Source organism: Molossus molossus, unplaced genomic scaffold, assembly GCF_014108415.1.
Source record: "Molossus molossus isolate mMolMol1 unplaced genomic scaffold, mMolMol1.p scaffold_m16_p_15, whole genome shotgun sequence".
Taxonomy (NCBI): Eukaryota; Metazoa; Chordata; class Mammalia; order Chiroptera; family Molossidae; genus Molossus; species Molossus molossus.
Window position 1 is genome coordinate 24,820,805 of NW_023425350.1, and position 19,030 is coordinate 24,839,834.

At 36.6% G+C, this 19,030-nt stretch overlaps 1 protein-coding gene across 1 annotated transcript in view; it reads left to right on the forward strand.

Moving 5' to 3' along the window:
* The window catches only part of RMDN2 (regulator of microtubule dynamics 2), a 64,989-nt gene that overhangs the window by 11,076 nt on the left and 34,883 nt on the right, over positions 1-19,030 (forward strand). The window contains exon 3 of the mRNA XM_036263522.1: positions 18,027-18,201. Within this exon, the coding sequence (XP_036119415.1) occupies positions 18,027-18,201 (175 nt within the window). The remainder of the gene's footprint in view (positions 1-18,026; positions 18,202-19,030) is intronic.

Sequence of the window (19,030 nt, forward strand, 5' to 3'; positions counted from 1 at the left end):
AAACTTTCTATGCATTACATGACCTGTTGTTTTAATATGCAAAGGATGTGCTTTTGGAAAATGTACTCGTGGATCTTAGTGTGACTTAGGAACAATAGACAACAATCTCATAACACTGGGAAAAAAATAAGAGTGCTGCGGTGAGAGCCATGCTCCTTGGGCTTCTTACTTTCTTAAACATCTCGCTGGGTGTCCCAAGAATGTAAGGCCCTGAGCACTCTTTTTTTAAATTTTTTAAAAATTAAGACTTCGCTTTTCTAGAGCAGTTTTAAGTTCACAAAAACTGGGGGCGAGGTACAGAGATTTTCCATATAATCCCTAACCCTACACGTGCACAACCTCCCCATTGTCCAGTGCCAGTGAACCCACACTGATGCATCATAATCATTCAAAGTCCATAGTTTACATTATGCCCCACTGTTGGTGTTGTTCATTCTATGGATTTGGACAAACGTTTAATGAGATTAATCCACCATTATAGTATCATACAGAATATTTTCACTACCCTAAAAATCCTCTGTGCTCTGCCTATTCATCCCTCTCTCCCCCAACCCCTGGCAACTACTGATCTTTTTGCTGTCACCATAGTTTCATCTTTTTCAAAATGTCATGTAGTATGTAGCCTTTTCAGATTGACTTCCTTTATTTCATAATATGCATGTACGTGTCTTCCATATATTTTTATGGTATAATAGTTCATTTCTGTTTAGTGCTGAATAACATTCCATTTTCTGGATGTACACACTTTTTTTTATCTATTCACCTGCTGAAGGACATCATGGTTGCTTCCAAGTTTTGGCAGTTATGAAGACAGCTGCTGTAAACACTCATGTGCAGATTTTTGTGTGGACATGTTTTTGTCTCATTTGGGTAAATACCAAGGAGCATGATTGCTGGATTGTATGGTAAGAGTATGTTTAGTTTTGTAAGAAGTCTCTAAACTGTCTTCCAAAGTGGCTGTCTTCACTTCCAAGGTGAACCTTTTTGCATTCCCACCAACAAAGTGTGAGTGCTCCTGTTGCTCCACATCCTCACCAGCATTTGGGAGTGTCAATATTCTGGATTTTGACCATTGTTATAGATGTGTAGTGGTATCTCGTTGTTGTTGTTTTTTTTGAGAGAGCTTCTTTCTTTCTTTCTTTATTTTTATTCCAGATGTTTCTCCTTCCCCCAGACACCCTCCTTTCTATACTGCCCCCACCCTAGCCAAGCATTGTTGTCTATGTCCATTGGTTATGCATACATGCATGTAAGTTCTTTGATTTATCTCATCCCTCCCCCTAAGCACCCATCTCTGAAGCTTGTCAGTCTGAAGGTATCTCGTTGTTTTAATTTGCACTTCTCTGATGATATATGATGTGGAGCATCTTTTCATATGCTTGTTTGCCATCCATGTATTTTCTTTGGTGAGGTGTCTCGTAAGGTCTTTGGCCCATTTTTCAATCCGGTTGTTCATTTTTTTATTGTTGAGTTTTAAGAGTTCTTTGTATATTTTGGATAATAGTCCTTTTTTCAGATATGTATTTTGCAAATATTTTCTCTCAATTTGTGGCTTTTCATTCTTTTGACATTGTCTTTTGCAGAGCAGAAGCTTATCAGTTATTTCTTTCATGAATTGTGCTTTTGGTGTTGCATCTAAAAAGTCATTGTCAGCCTAAATTTATCTAGGTTTTCTCCAATGTTATCTTCTAGGAGACTTACAGTTTTGCATTTTATATTTAGGTCTCTGATTCATTCTGAGTTAATTTTTGTGTAGGGTATAAGGTCAGGTCTACATGACCTTTGTCCTGGTCATTTCTCAGGGTTGTGGTGAGAAACCTTGAGGAATGAAGGAATGTTTTCTCCAGGATCAACAGTAGGTTTAGCAGATTTACTCACTGCTTACTCTAAAAGTGGTAGATTGTCTAAGTTCAGTGTTCCTTTCTTTGTAACACAACTGTCTGTGAATGTAAGAATTTCTGGGCCCTCTGCATTGCCCTGTAGAACCTGGGGTCAAGGAAAACCAATACAAATTTGCTCATGCTCACACTGCTTGATATGCTGTCAGTAATAAAGTCCTCTGTCTGACCCAAGAATATGTATCTTCAGCATCCATAAAACAGTAACAGATTAATTTATTAGCTTGTATGTAGGGTAAAATCATTTATAAACTGACAATTGTATGGTGAGAATTAGAGTGCTGTAGGCCCTGGAAAGGAATTTGTTCAAGGATTTCCCAAAGAAGGTTGTTAGGAATGAAACAAAAACAGGAGATGGTAGTAGGGTGTTCAGGATATTGAGAAGTAAAAAGAAATATATTTGAGAAGGTGTTTTATGTCATAGTGGCTATAACATACATCTGTTATGTAGACAGTGCTGCAAGTTGGTTTAGAAAAGGAGAGGACAATATTTTCTAAAAATTTTGTTAACTTTGCTTTTAAACGGGTATAGGTTGTTTTAAGGGATTATAAACATGGCTCAGCCGGTCTCCATAGTCTGTGCATGTGGCCCATGCAACCAGATGGGACACTTCATTGCCAAACTTGTTTCATTCAGGGGCCATTGACATTTTCTGTCTAGGCTTTCTAACCTTCTCAATATATCTTTGGGTGAAATTTTGTAACAGTCACTGGCCCATATTACTGGATGGTGTTAAAACCTGGGGTAAAGCGGGTGAAGGAAGAATGAGTTAGTGGGCCAGGGGTATGGAGGGCAGCGAGTGAGAGAACAGTTCCATGTAAAGTATTGTGCAGATATGTGTGTTATGTTCTTCATTTTGCTGTTTCCTCTTCCCTTAATTTGATGGATGACGCCTTAAACATAACAAAGTTAGAATATACATTCCACAGTCATGTGAATTGGAGCTTTTCAGAGAGGTGAGGCACAGGACAGTTTATTCTAAACTGATGTCATTAGATTCTAGAATCTGTTGTCATCACATTCTGTGTTGTCTCCATGTTACCTCCACAGGCAGCTTAAACATCCAGTCTTCTGACCTGTTCCACCTACACAGGGCATTGTATGGCCTAAAGATGATGGCTTAGAAAGGAAGGGAGAGCTCTTAAAAAATTTATTAAATTTAATATGGGAAAATGCTTAAGGTAAGCCTTTAAAAAGAAAAAAACTCTTTCCTGTATGCTTCATGTGCTAAAGCGCATTGATAGATTCATAAGCCAAGCTTTAACGCTGCCTTTAGTTCCCCACAGTAACTGAGTACCTGGACTAGCTGGCTATTTATCTGAAATACTCTTCAGGGAGGCTTTGTTTTATATATGGTTAGTATTTTTTTTTTTTTTTTTTTATCCTCACCCGAGGACATCTTTCCATTTTTTGTTCAGGTAGAGTGGGAGGGAGAGAGAGGAACAGAGAGAGAGAGAGAAACATCAATGTGAAAGGAACACATCGAGTGGCTGCCACCCGCACGACCGACCAGGGCCGGGACAAACTGCAACCGAGGTACGCGCCCTTAGCGGGAACCGAACCCGGGTCTCTCAGGACCGCAGGCCGACGCTCTAACCGCTGAGCCAAACCGGCCAGGGCTATGGTTAATATTTTTAAATGCACGAGTCAACGGTATAAATTTATTCTCTACTTAGCTCCTTTAACTAGAGTAGTTTAATAGTCTCAAACAGATATGGCTCATTATTTTTAAAACAAAATGTTCTACCTTTTCCTTCAGGGGATCCTTTCGTTCTGGTGCCCTCTCCTGTGTTTCCCCTGATCTTTCTTTCTGCCTGCCTCCCTGAGTTTCAACTTACCTTCCCAAGGTTTCATAGACTGGGCAGCTATGTGTAGACTTAGGCATTCTTTTAAGTACCTCTGTGTGCCCATCCACTTTAGCTGCCATCGTTTTCTTATTCCCTGTTGTTTCCATATTGATAAGGTGGATAGTACTCCTCAGGAGGCTTGGGAGGTTCCCAGTTCTGCTTCATACTTTTTCCTCACCTGACACTTTTCTCACTCCAGCTGCTTTACAGAGGACCAGCGCTTCCAACCAGAATGTCCTGCAGATCACGTTGCTCCAGACCCCCTGCACCATGAAGCCTCTTGGGTTTCTCATCCAGATATATCTTTTGGTTTTAAAACAAACTGTCCTACCATACGGATAGTCAGTTTACCTAAAGGAAGTAAAAATTCATCTTCAAATACATCGATTCACTCATCTTCCTCTGGAAGAAGTCACTCTTCACTGCGTAGATTTCATAAAAGCGGTGCTTCCCTTCACTGTCAACAAAGTAGAGCTAACTTCGATCCCGAAGAAAAAAGCATCATGAGTGATTTAAAATGTCCCTCAGAACATTTAATTTATAGATCCCGGAAACATTTCTCTACCCCTAAACTAAGTATAATTTCTTGTTATGAAAGTGCTATGTTTTATGATCCTCAATCAAGTAGTGACATCAGATTTAATCCAACTGAAATGGAAAGCATTTCTAAAAGCTCAAGTATTGCTGATGCTGAAAAATATATAAACTCTTGTTCTCCTGACTACAACATCAAGCATTTTATGAATTTTGAAACAAAAGTTAATTCTTCAGCCACTCGGAACTCTGTTGGTAGAGACATCTATCAACCAAGCACAGTAACCTTCCTTACGATTCCATCTCTCGTTTCCTATTCTTATCAACAAAATGAATTTGCCACTGATACTCAAGAAAGAAGCCAATTAAGGAAAGATTCCCTTTATTCTGGTTCTCAAAGTCACAGTACAGATCATTCTCCAGCTATGATTCAGCAGCATCCCTCTCAAAGTGTAACTTCTGTTCCCCATAATGTTGGATCTTCTTTGTTTTATAAACATACTAGAAGCTTTACTAATACAAGGATCAAGTAATAAGTAAAGACACGTTGTCATAGAATATGTAGACTATATTCAAACCAGATATTTTAACTAAATATTTTGTTGTTGTTGTTGTTAATCCTTACCTGAGGATACTTTTCTCATTGATATTTAGATAGAGTGGAAGGGAGGGGTGGGGGGGGGGAGAGAGAGAGAGAGAGGGAGAGAAGCATTGAAACTGTGACCCTTTCAGTTGTGGGTTGACACTCTACCGTTGAGCCAAACAGGCCCTGGCTTAACTAAATACTTTTAATGCACATTTATGTATGCATGTGTCTGGGAATTCAGAAAACTCTGAAATCAGAGATAATGTGTATATTAGTTCATTTTATTTTTACAGTTAATATTTTTTATGTTTTTTCTAAAATTTTAATTTGAACAAATATCTCTAAAATTTTTATTTTTAAGAGTGAATATTTTCAGATTTTTCTTTTTTTTTTTTTTTTTTTTTGTGGTACGTGCCCCTAGCGGGAACTGAACCCGGGACTCTCTGGTCCGCAGGTCAATGCTCAACTGCTGAGCCAAACTGGCCAGGGCAGATTTTTCTATTATATTATACAAAGTTTGTAAACATATTTATCATTATAACTAATGAATGGACAATGTATATAGGCAATTAAAAATACTTGTTAGAATATAATCTTTTTAGAGGATATAAATTTGTCATAATAAAATGTTCCCTAAATTTGTCATTGGGCTAAGATGTTATTTTTGGTTTTTACTTTTTTCCCCAGAACTATTTGTTGTAGAGACTGTTTTTTTCATCCATTAAACAATCTTGTCAAAAATCATTTGACCACATATATATGAAAATTTACTTCTGGGCTCTCTATTCCATTGATGGTGCACACTGTTCTGATTACTGTAGCTTTGTAATAAGTTTTTCAATCAGAAGTATGAGACCTCCAACTTTGTTCTTTTTCAAGATTGTTTTGGCTACTCGGGATCTTCCATATGAATTTTAGGATGGATTTTTCTATCTTTGCAAAAGACATTGTTGTCTTGCACTGAAGGATTGCACTGAATCTATAGATGACTTTGGATAATATTGATCTCTTGATGAAATTAAGTCTTTAAACCCATGACATGAGATTTCCATTTGTGTTCTTGACAAATATGTTGAAGTTTTTTCAGTGTGTTGTGGTCCTTGATTAAGTATTTTAAATATTTTATTTTCGATGGTATTAGAGAGTTGTTTTCTTTATTTCCTTTCAGATTGTTCATTATTCATATATAGAAACAAAATGAATTTTGAAGTTGATTTTGTATCCTGCAACTTTGCTGAATTTATTAATTCTTAACTTTTTGGTGAAATCTTTAGGGTTTTCTACATATAAGATCATGTCATCTGCTAAGAGACAATTTTACTTCTTCCTTTCCAGTTTAAGAACGATTTATTTTTCTTGCTAATTGCTCTGGCTAGGGCTTACAGCACTATGTTGAGTAGACGTGGCAAAAGCAGACGCTCTTGTCTTGGTCCTGATTTTAAAGGTAAAGCTTTCATTCAGTCTTTTGCCATTGAGTATGATATTAGCTGTGGGCTTTCATATACAGTCTTTTTTTATGTTGAGGTAGTTTCATTCTATTTCTAGTTTGTCATACATTTTCATCATGGAAGAGTATTGAGTTTTGTCCAAAGCTTGCTTTCTATACCAATGGAGATTATTGTGTGTGTTTCCCACCTTGATTCTCTTATTTTGTTGTATTATAGTCATTGATTTTTCTATACTGACTAATCCTTGCATTCCCAGAATAAATCCCACTTGGTCATATGGTATAATCCTTTTAATGTGCTTTCAAATCTTTTTTTTTTTTTTTGCCAGTGTTTTATTGAGGATTTTTGCATCAGTATTTATCAAGAATATTGTTCTGCCCTGGCTGGTTTGGCTCAGCGGTTAGAGCATTGGCCTGCGGTCTGGAGAGACCCGGGTTCGGTTCCCGCTAAGGGCACGTACCTCGGTTGTAGTTTGTCCCTGGCCCTGGTTGGTCGTGCGGGTGGCAGCCACTCGATGTGTTCCTTTCACATCGATGTTTCTCTCTCTGTTCCTCTCTCTCCCTCCCACTCTACCTGAACAAAAAATGGAAAAATGTCCTTGGGTGAGGATAAAAAAAAAAAAAAAAATATTGTTCTAGTTTTCTTAAATTGTATTTGTATGGCTTTGTTATCAGGGTCATGAGTTAGGAAATGTTCTTTCTCTTTAACTTTTTGGAGGAGTTTGAGTAGTACCGGTTTTAATTCTTTGAATGTTACTGGAATTCACTAGTGAAGCCATGTACTCCTGAGCTTTTCCTTGTTGGTAGGTTTTTGATTGCTGATTTTATCTCCTTGCTTGTTATAAATATTTTCAGATTTTCTATTTCTTCCTGATTTAGACTTGGTAGGTTGTATATTTCTAGGAATTTGTCCATTTCATCTAGTACTCTCATAATCCTTTTTGTTTCTCTAAAACTGGTAGTGATAGTCCCTCTTTCATTTCTGATTTTAGTTATTTCATTCTTCTCTCCTTTTTTCATTAGTCTAAAGGTTTGTCAATTTTGTTGATCTCTTTGATGAACCAGCTCTTGTTAATTTTCTTATTTTTTTTATTCTTTATTATGTTTATATTGGTTCTAATCTTTACTATTTCCTTCCTTCAGCTAACTTTGGGTTTAATTTGCTCTTTTTTCCCCCCTGAGTTCTTCAAGGTGTGAATTTAGGTTGTTGATATGAAAGACCTTTCTATTTGATACATGCATTTACAGCTATAATTTCCCCCTTTCCACTGCTTTTGTTGTATCCCATAAGTTTTAATGTATTGTTTATTTTGTTTTCTTTGACAAGATATTTTCTAATTACCCTTGTGATTTCTTCTTTGACCCTTTGGATGCTTAAGAGTGTGTTGTTTCGCCCTGGTCTGGGCATCACCCAAGGACATTTTTCCATTTATCTTCAGATAGAGTGGGAGGGAGGGAGGGAGAGAGAGGGGGAGAGAGAGAAATGTCTATGGAGAGAGACACGGCTGGGGATGAACTGCAACCGAGGTACGTGCCCTTGACCGGAATTGAACCCACGACTACGGCCAACGCTCTAACCACTGAGCAAAACAGCCAGGGCACAATGTGTCTCCCTCCCTCTCTCCCTCCCTCCCACTCTGCACTCTGTCTGAAAATAAATGGAAAAATATCCTCAGGTGAGGATTAAAAAAAAGAGTGTGTTATTTAAATTTTATATATTGGTGGATTTTTCAGTTTTCCCTCTGTTGTTGATTTCTAATTTTATTATAATTAGAAGAAATACTTTGTAAAATTTTAATCTTTTAAAAATCATTAAGACTTATGTTGTGGCATAACATATGATTTATCCTGAAGAATCTTACATGTGCACTTGAGAAGAATGTGTATTCTACTATTGTTCAGTGGAGTATTCTGGAAATGGTTAAGTCAAACTGGTCAGTAGTGATATTCATGTCCTCTGTTTCCTATTGATCTTCTGTCTGGTTATTATATTCATTATTGAAAGTGAGGTATTGAAGTCTCCTACTAGTATTATGTAGCTGTCTGTTTCTCCTTTTGATTGTCAATGTTTGCTTCATATGTTTAGGAGCGCTAATGTTTAGTGAATATATGTTTATTATCATTATATGTATATTCTTGGCAAACTGAGTCTTATTATATGTATATTCTTGACAAATTGAGTCTTCTATGTCTTCTATAATTATATAATGCCCTTCTTTGTCTCTTGTAAGTTTTTGAGTTAAAGTATATTTTCTCTGATATTAGCATAGCTAGCACTGTTTTCTTCTAATTATTATTTACATGGAATATCTTTTTTATCCTTTTACTTTCAACCCATATGTGTCCTTAGTTCTAAAATGAGTCTCTTATAGACAACATATAATTGATTCTGATTTTTTAAATCCATTCTACCAACCTGTGTCTTTTAACTGAGGAATTGAATACATTTACTTTTAAAGTAATTACTAATAGGGAAGGACTTACTATAGCCATTTTGTTATTAATTTTCTATGTGTCTTTTTTTTTCTGTGTCTTATATAGCTTTTTTTGCCCTTCATTTCCTCCCTTATTGCATTCCTTTGTGTTTACATGATTTTTTTTTTTTTTTGTAGTGACACAGTTTGATTCCCTTCTTATTGTGTATGTGTTCTATAGATATTTTCTTTATGTTTGCCCTGGACAATACATATACCATCCTAAATTTATAACAGTTATTTTAAACTGATAACAACTTAACTTCAATTGTGCACAAAGACTCTTCTCCTTTGCACAGCTCTATCCCTCATGTGTTACTAATTTCACAGATTACATCTTTATGTGTTGTGTAACCATTAACATATATTTATTACTATTTTTATGCTTATCTCTTTCAAATCTCTTAAATATATAAGTAAAATAATAAAAAGTGGAGTTGTGAATCAAAATGAGAGTAATACTCATTTTATATTTTACCCATGTATTTATATTTATCAGAAAATTTTATATTTTTATGGCTTCAAGTTATGCCTAATGTCTTTTTGTTTCAACTTGAAGGACTCCCTTTAGCATTTCTTGTAGGGTAGGTCTAGAGGTAATGAACGTCCTCAGCTTTTGTTTATCTGAATGTCTTAATTTCTCTCTCATTTTTGAAGGACAGTTTTACTAGATATAGAATTCTTGGTTGACAGTATTTTTTCTTTCAGAATTTAAAATATATCATCTCATTACCTTTAATCAGACCTATAAGGTTTCTGCTGAGAAATTCACTGATAATCTTAAGGATCCCTTATATGTGACAAGTTGCTTTTCTCTTGCTGCTTTTAGGATTTTTAAGATTTATCTTTAGCCCTGGCCGGTTTCACCCAGTGGTTAGAACGTCGGCCTGCAGTCCAGAGAGACCCAGGTTTGGTTCCCGCTAACGGCATGTACCTCGGTTACAGTTTGTCCCCAGCCCTGGCTGGTCATGCAGGTGGCAAACACTCTATGTGTTCCTTTCACATCAGTGTTTCTCTCTCTCTCTCTCTCTCCTTCCCACTCTACCTGAACAAAAAATGGAAAAATGTCCTTGAGTGAGGATATAACATTTATCTTTAACTTGATATACTTTGAGTGTATGTTTTGGTGAGGACTTTTTTTAGTTTATTCTGCTTGCAATTCATTGAGCTTCTTGTATTTGTATATCCGTGTCTTTCCTTAAATCTGGGGATTTATTTTTTTTGGTGGCCATTATTCCTCAAAATAAATTTTCTCCCCTTCTTTCTTCTCCTGGGATTCTCATAATTTGTATATAAGTCTGATTTATAATGTTCCAATTTATAATGTTCCTGGGACAAATTTTCATGTTTGTTGCAGTTTTTTTTTTGGTTACATTTTTGAGGATTTCTGTATCTATAATTATGTGTGAAATTGGCCAGTGATTTTCATTTCTTATACTAGTCTTGTTTGTTGGTATCAGTTTTACTAGTTTTATAAAATAAGTTGAGAATTTTCCCCTCTTTTTTAATTCTTTAGATAATTTTGAGTAAATATAATTCTTTGGGTATTTGGTATAATTCACTATAAAACTATCTGTATATTCCCCCCTCACCCACCCAGAATACATAAACTCTGATTTATTTAATGGCTATAGGAATATTCCAGTTTTTTGTTTTATTCTTATAAAAATAATGTCTTATTCATATACCAGAGCATTTAACCTTTTAAAGTTAAAGTGTTTTAGTTTATTTATAAGCTGTACAGCCATCACCCCTGTCTAATTTCCAATCACTTTCATCCCTTAGAAAAAAAGCCTATACCTTGTACTCACTCATTCTCTCTCTCTTCATTGCCAGGCTCTGCCAACAATTAATCCACATTCTGTTTTCATGGCTTTGCCTACCCGGTACATTTCATAAAATGAAATCATGCAAGATATGACCTTTACTAAGCATAATGTGTTCAAGGTTTATTCATGTTGTATCATGTAACAGAACTTCATTTCTTTATATTAATGCACACTATTCCATGGTTTATTCATTTAGTTTACCCATTCATCAGTTTTCTTGGATATGTACTTAGGAGTATAATTGCTAAGTAAAATGGTAACTATATTTAACATTGTGAGGAACTGCCAAATTGCACCATTTTATGATCCCATCAGCAACATAGAAGCGTTCTAATTTTTCCACATCCTTATCAACACTTGCTATTGTCATTTTTATTTTATCCATCCTAGAATGTGTGAAGTGATATTTTATTGTGATTTTGATTTTCACTTCCCCAATGACTAATGATACTGAGTATCATTTCTTGTTTTCATTGCCCATTTTTTTATCTTCCTTTGGAGAAATATCTCTTCGAGTTTCTTTTCCCATTTTTAAATTGAGTTATTTGTCTTGTTATTGAATTATAAGAATTTTTTTATATACTCTCATTATAAGTTCCTTATCAGATATAAAATTTGTAAATACATTAACTCTCCCTTATCCACAGGGAACATGTTCCAACACCCCCTAGTGGATGCCTGAAACTGTGGATAGTACCAAACCCTATATATACTATATTTTTCGTACACCAAATAACAAGTATACAGATGAATGAATTGTCACAAACTGAATACATTTGTGAAGACAGTACCCAGATTTAGAAATAGAATATTATCAGCACCTCAAATATTACCAGCATGCTCTCTCCCAATCAATCACTCCCTGCCCCAGGCCCCAACAGGATAACCCATCTTGATTTCTAAATGTATAGATTAGTTAAACTTATTTTTTCTACTTTATATAAATGAAATAATATGCTATGTACTCTTTTGTATCTAGCTTCTCTCAATTGACATTATATTGGGATATTCATCCATTTTGTTGTGTATAGCTGTAGATTATTCATTTTCATAGCTAAATATTTTTCTATTGTGTAAATATACTACAGTATTAAACTTTCTATTTCCAATAGGCATTTGGTAGTTTCCAGTTATGGAATATTATGATTGGATAAATATATGTACTCGTTTCTGAGTATATACCTAGGAGTGAAACTGCCAGATCCACAGAGTACACATATACCAGCTTTAGGATGTATTGCCAAACATATTTACAAAGCGATTGTGCTAGTTTACACTCCCATCAGCCATCCATTTTCCCCACATCCTCACCAACCCTTAGTACTTTCTCTTTTTCATTTTAGCCATTCTGGTAAGCATTTAGTTAGAAGTATATTTTAAAATTATTTTTAAATATTTAGTTTTTCTCCCCTACTTTTTAGTAGTGATTTCTAATTTAGTTGCATTGTGAACAGAGAATATGGTTTACATAACAGATTGTTTGTTATTTTCCGTGGTTTGCTTTGTGACCTTGTGTACATGGCAGTTTTTCTAAATATTCTGTATGTACCAGAGAAGAAATTGTCCTTCATATTTTTTTGTCTATTTCTTTTTTCAAAAATGTCTTTATTGTTTTTTGTTGTTGTTGTTGTTTGTTTTTTTTAGAGAGAGAGAGGAAGGGGAAGAGAGAGAGAGAGAGAAACATCAATGAGAGAGAAACATCAATTAGCTGCCTCCTGCATGCTCCCTACTGGGGATCGAGCCCACAACTGGGGCATGTGCCCTGACTGGGAATCGAACTGGTGACTTCTTGGTGCATGGGACGATGCTCTACCACTGAGCCACACCAACTGGGCTGTTTATGTCTATTTCTATATATGTTGGTTAGATTTGAGCTTGTTAATTTTGGTGTTTAAAACTTGGATCCTTACTATTTTTTTCATATGCTTTATCAATTACTTAGAATGTTATGTTAAAAATCTCCCACTCTGATTAGTGGATTTCATTTCTCCTTGTATATCTTTAAATCTGTGCTTTTTATATATTTGAAGCTTGTGTTTCTAGATGCATAGAAGTATGAAACTGTTCTTTCTTCCTCACAAGTTTAACTACTTGGTATTGTTTTATGTCTGTCTTTAAATATAATGCTTTTTGCCCTAAAGAATATTGTCTGATATTAATGTCATTACTTTATTTTTATTATAATTCTCTTATTATATCTCTGGTGCACAGAATTGGATTAAAATTTATCTTTAGCTCATGCAAATCCTGATTATTGGTCCATGCATGTGTCACTGTTACTTATTTATGCATTTAATTATAAATAATGTAATAAGTATCACTGAAACCACCTCCTAAAATAAAAAATAGAACCTAGACAATAATGTGCATGAAATGATTTGGCTTCCCTGCCTCCCCTACCTTACTCGTGAATCTATAATCTATATTGTTCATTCCTCATTTGCCTTTTTATACAATTTTGTTACATGTATGTGTTCCTTAAAAGAACATTTAATTTTGATTGTTTTTATAGAAAGGAGATCATACTGTATATCATTTTAGGAGCTTATTTTTCCATCTAATACTCCTCTATATTTTGTATGTGTACATCTCTGTATTTTGTTCATCTTGACTGGTGGTTCATTCACTTTCTTGTTTGGCATTTAGGTTGTTTTCTGGTGTTTGCTACTGTGAAAGTACTGTTGTCTCTATTCTCATACAGATCTCTTTTTGTATATGTGTGAGAGACTTGGGTTATTGGGCCCTCAGGGATGTTAAAGTTCAGTATTAAAAGATAATGCCAGGTCTAGCTGGTGTGGCCCAAGCTGGTTGGGTGTTGTACCGTGCACTGGAAAGTCGCAGGTTTGATTCCTGGTCAGGGCCCATGCCTGGGTTGCAGGCTTGATCCCCAGTAAGGGGCATGCAGGAGGCAGCTGATCGGTGTTCCACTCTTGCATCAAGGTTTTTCTCTTTCTCTCTCTCTAAAAACAAAACAAAACAAAACCAATAAAAATACATATTAAAAAGAAAAAAAAGATAATGCCAAACTACTGTTTCAACTGGTTTTACCAATTTACATGCACATTTGACCCTATGGATGAACTTCCTCTCCAATATTTGGTGTTGTTAGACTTAAATTTCGTAAATGAAAAAGTGTAGAACAGTGGCTTTTTGTGGTCTTTATTTGCATTTCTCTCATTACTAGTGAATGTTTAACATCTTTTCTCGGCTATCTGTTTTTCTTGGTTATATGTAACATCTCTTTATGGGCTATATGTATTTTCTCATTTGAGAAAGTCTATATTTTTTTAGCATAGTATATGGAGTTTACTGTGTTTTTGTTGCTGAATTTTGGAAATATTTATGTATTCTTTTTTTAAAAAGTATTTTTGTGGGTTTTTGTTTTTTTGTTTTTTTTTGCATTTATCTTCAGATAGAGTGGGAGGGAGAGAGGGGGAAGAGAGAGAGAGGGAAACATCTATGGGAAAGAGCAACATTGACTGGTTGCCAGGCATACCACCCCAACCAGGGCGAGGGACAAACTGCAACAGAGGTACGTGCCCTTAGTGGGAACCAAAACCAGGTCTCTCTGATCTGCGGGCCAACGCTCTAACCTCTGAACCAAACCGGCCAGGACCTTTTATTTATTTTTTAATCCTCACTCAGGATATTTTTCCGTTCATCTTTAGATGGAGCAGGAGGGAGGGAGAAAGAGAGAGAGAAACATCGATGTGAGAGAGACACATCGATTGGTTGGCACCCGCATGACCCCAACCAGGGCCAGGGACGAACCACACGGAGACACATGCTCTTCGCCAGACTCGAACCCTAGACTCTTTGGTCCGTGGGCTGATGCTCTAACCACTGAGCAAACTATCCAGGGCTATGTATTCTTAATATTAATGATCTCTAGTTAGATGTGTTATAAAATATCAGTTTCTGTTTTTTTTAATTGTTTTTGCATTTTTCAAAGTATCTTTTCAATTGCAGCAGTTTTTCACTTTAATATAGTCAAATTGATTAATCATTTATAATAATTCATTTTTAATATGTTTCTATTGATTTTCTTTCTTTTTTCTTTTCTTAGAGGGAGAGAGAGATGGAAACATCATTGTGAGAGAGAGACATTGATCGGCTGCCTCCTGCACACCCCCTACTGGGGATGGAGCCCACAACCCTCGCTTGTGCCCTGACCAGGAATCAAACTGAGACCTCTCAGTCCATGGTATGACATTCCATCCACTGAGCTACACCAGCCAGGTTATAATTAATACTTTTTTATAGTTTATGCTTTTGTATCTCAGTTAAGAACATTTTTTACCCCCAAAAATAAAAGATACTGACCTGTTTTCTACTTAGAGTTTAAACAATTATTTTAATTCCTTATACCACCTAGAGTTATTTTTAAATATTATAAGGTAGATATTCAATTTTATCTTTTTTTCATAGGGATAACCATTTTTTTCCAGCTCAATCCATGACTGAGTTGATCCATGATTGGAATGAGATCTGACATACCGACTCTGTCATGTACCACATTTCCATATATGTATGGATCTGTCTCTGGGTTCTCTTCTATTCCATTACTCATCCATTTATCCTGTATCAATAGCACACTGTCTTTAATTATTGTAGCTTCATAATTGGTCCTCCTATCTGGTGAGGCAAATCTTCTCTCCCTGTTCTCTTTCTTTAAGTGGACTTTGACTATTCTAGGCTCTTTACTTTTTCATATGACTTTTAGAATCATCTTATTAAATTTCATGAAAATTCCTGTTAGGTTTATAAAATTGAGATTATATTGAATCTGTAGATTAAGCTGGAGAGAATTTACGTATTTATAATATTGGGTGTTTCTAACCATGACCATGATATATTTTTTTCATGAATTTAGATCTTTTTATAAACACCCCCCCTCCCATTTTTTGTTCAGATAGAGTGGGAGGGAGAGAGAGAGAGAGAGAGACATCGACGTGAAAGGAACACATGGAGTGGCTGCCACCCGCACAACCCAACCAGGGCCAGGGACAAACGGCAACCAAGGTACGTGCCCTTAGCGGGAACCGAACCAGGGTCTCTCTGGACCGCAGGCCGACGCTCTAACTACTGAGCCAAACTGACCAGGTCTATAAACACCTTTCAATGCATCTTTTATAATAGTCTCCATAGAATTTTCACATATCTTTTATTAGATTTATTCCTGGGTGCTTGATATTCTTTGAGATCATTATAAATGAGATATTTTATTTAATTATGCTTTTTAGGTTTTTTGCTGCTAGTATATAAAAATGAAACTGACTTTTATATGTCAATCTTATATGTAGCCAACTTGCTAAGCTCTCCTACTGGTCTCATAACTTGTTTTAAATGTTTTCTGTGTAAATAATCATATAATCTGCAATAAAGGAAGTTTGCATTACATTTGAACAAGGATGTGAAACAGGCAAGGAATTAAATTATGTGGATATCCAGGGAAGAACATACCAGGCAGAAGGAACAGCAAACACAGAGATGTTAAAGCAGGAACATGATTGATGTGTTCAGGGAATAGCAAGGAAGCCAGAGCGTCTGGAGTGCTCTGAGCAAGGAGAGCGGCAGATGAGGTCAGAGGCCCTGCATTGGAGGATTTTAAGCAAAGGGTGACATGATCCGGTTTTAAAAAGACCATTCTGGCCCTGGCCGGTTTGGCTCAGTGGTTAGAGAGTAGGCCCACAGACCAAAGAGTCCCGGGTTTGATTACGGCCAAGGGCATGTACTTCGGTTGTGGTTGGTCCCCAGCCCTGGTTGGGGTTGTATGGAAGGTGACCAGTCAATGTGTCTCTCTCACGTCGATGTTTCTCTCTCTCTCTCTCCCTCTCTCTCTCTCTCTCTCTCTCTCTCCTCCTCCTCCACCTCCTCCTCCTCCTCTTCCTCCTCCACTCTATCTAAAGATATATGGAAAAAATATCCTTGGGTGAGGATTTAAAAAAAAAAAGACCATTCTGGCTCCTGTGTTGAGAATAAGCTGTAAGGGTCAAGGACTAAAGCAGGGAGATACGATAGGCGGCCATTACCATAATCCATATGGATGGTGGTGGATTAGGCCAGGGCTGTAGTAGGTAGAGGTGGTGAAAGGTGGCTATATTCTGGATGTATTTTAAAGATAGAACCAAAGGAATGTCTAACAGACTGGATATTGCTTAGGAGAGAAAAGAGAGTTAAGGGTGATTCTAAGTGGTTTGATTTGGGCAACTGGAAGAATAAAGTTTCCGTTAATAATGTTGTTGAGCAATGTAATATCATTTCACACAGGGTCTTCTTCTTTATAAGGACTTTGAAATAAATTAATTTTGTATTGGAAAGAGTTGCACTTCCTTCAAAAACTTGTATCTTTGTTAGTATCTGCTGGGGACTGTGACTACATGGCTGCTGAAAGATACAGACATTTGTGTCCCTTGTAGCAAGAGTATAGATATTTAAAGTATATGTATGTTCTTATTGCCTCAGTTACATTTGGCCTTTTCACTACTTCTAGTTAGTTCTCTTATATGTTATGTATCCTTACATACCTCCTTAAAATCCTTTTAGAACAGGACAGGGTTTGAAGACAAATTGTTTTTTGTATGCCACCAAAAGAAAAGAAAATGTTGAAGGTAGCATGAATTTTTAAAAACAAAGCTAAGAGAGCATAATCTTGCACTTTAAATGTGTGTGTGTGTGTGTGTGTGTGTGTGTGTGTATGTGTATTTGAGTGCCTGCTGAGTTCCTACAGCTCTGTATCATTCATTCAACAATATTCAGTGCATGTCCAATGTGCCAGGTGCTGTTCTAGGCATGTGATACATCAGTTAATAAAATAAAGGATCCTATTGTCAGGGAGCACACCCTCTAGTGGGAGTGATACTGACAAAAATAGCACATGTAGTAGATTAGTAAATAAGATGGTATATTAGAAGGTGAAACATACTGCAGAAAAGAATTGCCAAGCTTGATAAGGGAGATCGGGTGAAGGGAATGTGGATGGGTTGGAGTGTGGAGGTTGCAGTATAAATAGAATGGTCTGGATGGGCTACCTTGAGAAGACAACACTGGAGCTGAGACCTGAAGGAGGTGAGGATGTGAGTTAATGCTCCTCTGAGGGAAGAGCATTCCATCAGAAGGAAGAGCAAGCAAAGGTCCTGAGGCAGGAGTGTGACTAGCATGTTTGCCAGTGTGGAGTTGAATGAGTGATAAAAGTAGTAAGGAACGAAAGTCAGAGAAGTGGTACGGGTCGGGAGACAAACCTCATAGGACCCTGTAAACTGTTGTGAGGACTGGAACTCTCCTCTGAGCGAAGGGGGGCACTGTTGCAGGCATAAGGGTGGGATGATTTGACTTGCATTTTCAAAGGATCACTCTGGCTATTATAGTGTAACTTTCAAGAGAGGTAATGGTTATTTCTGACATTTTTAGGTATATTACAGCTAGTACCGACACAGAAGAACAGAGTTTTCCAGTCCCTAAAGCACTTAACACACATGCTGAGGAATTAAATTTAGATGTCCTTCTTCGGAAGGCGGACAACTTACGTGCAAAAGAGACGAGCAAGACGGAGAGTTTTGAACTGCTTGATGACTACAAAGAGAAGGTAAGAGATATAATAACATATTTGTATAGTTTACATTTTTTATTTAATCTATCCCATTCATAGTGTGACCATACAATTGTGTCACAGTTTACAAAAGCTAAATGAATGATGCAAAATTTTTCTATAATGTGACTGAAATTTTTAAAAAATATATGTAAGAGCCCTGGCCAGTGTGGCTCAGTTGGTTGGAGCATCATCCCATGCACTGAAGGGTGGTGAGCTCGATTCCCAGTCAGGGAACATGCCCAGGTTGCTGGTTGGATACCCGGTGGGGGGCGTGTGCAGGAAGCAACCAGTCTGTTTCTCTCTCACATCGATGTCTGTCTCTCTCTCTCTCTCTCCTTCCCTTCCTGCCTCCCTCCCTCACCCTAACATCAATAAACATATCCTTGGTTGAGGATTTTAAAAAATAATAAATAGAATAAAAATACTGAATAAAAAGTATATATAATAATTTATTAGGCTCTAAGATTTTAAAATGAGAACCAGAGCCCTGGCTGGTTTGGCTCAGCAGTTAGAGCATCTGCCCCGGGACCGAAGGGTCACAGGTTCAATTCCCAGTCAAGGGCATGTACCTGGGTTGCAGGTTCTGTCCCCAGCCCAGGTCAGGGTCATGTGGGAGGCAACCAATCAATGTGTGTCTCTTACATCGATGTTTCTCTCTCTCTCTCCCTCCTTCCCTTCCACTCTATCTAAAAATCAATGGAAAAATATCCTTGGGAGAGGATTAACAAACAAACAGAATGAATAAATAAAATGAGAACCAGAGATATGAGTATACAGATTTACTTTGATTTTTATTAATTTGTTATATTTAATAAATATTTTA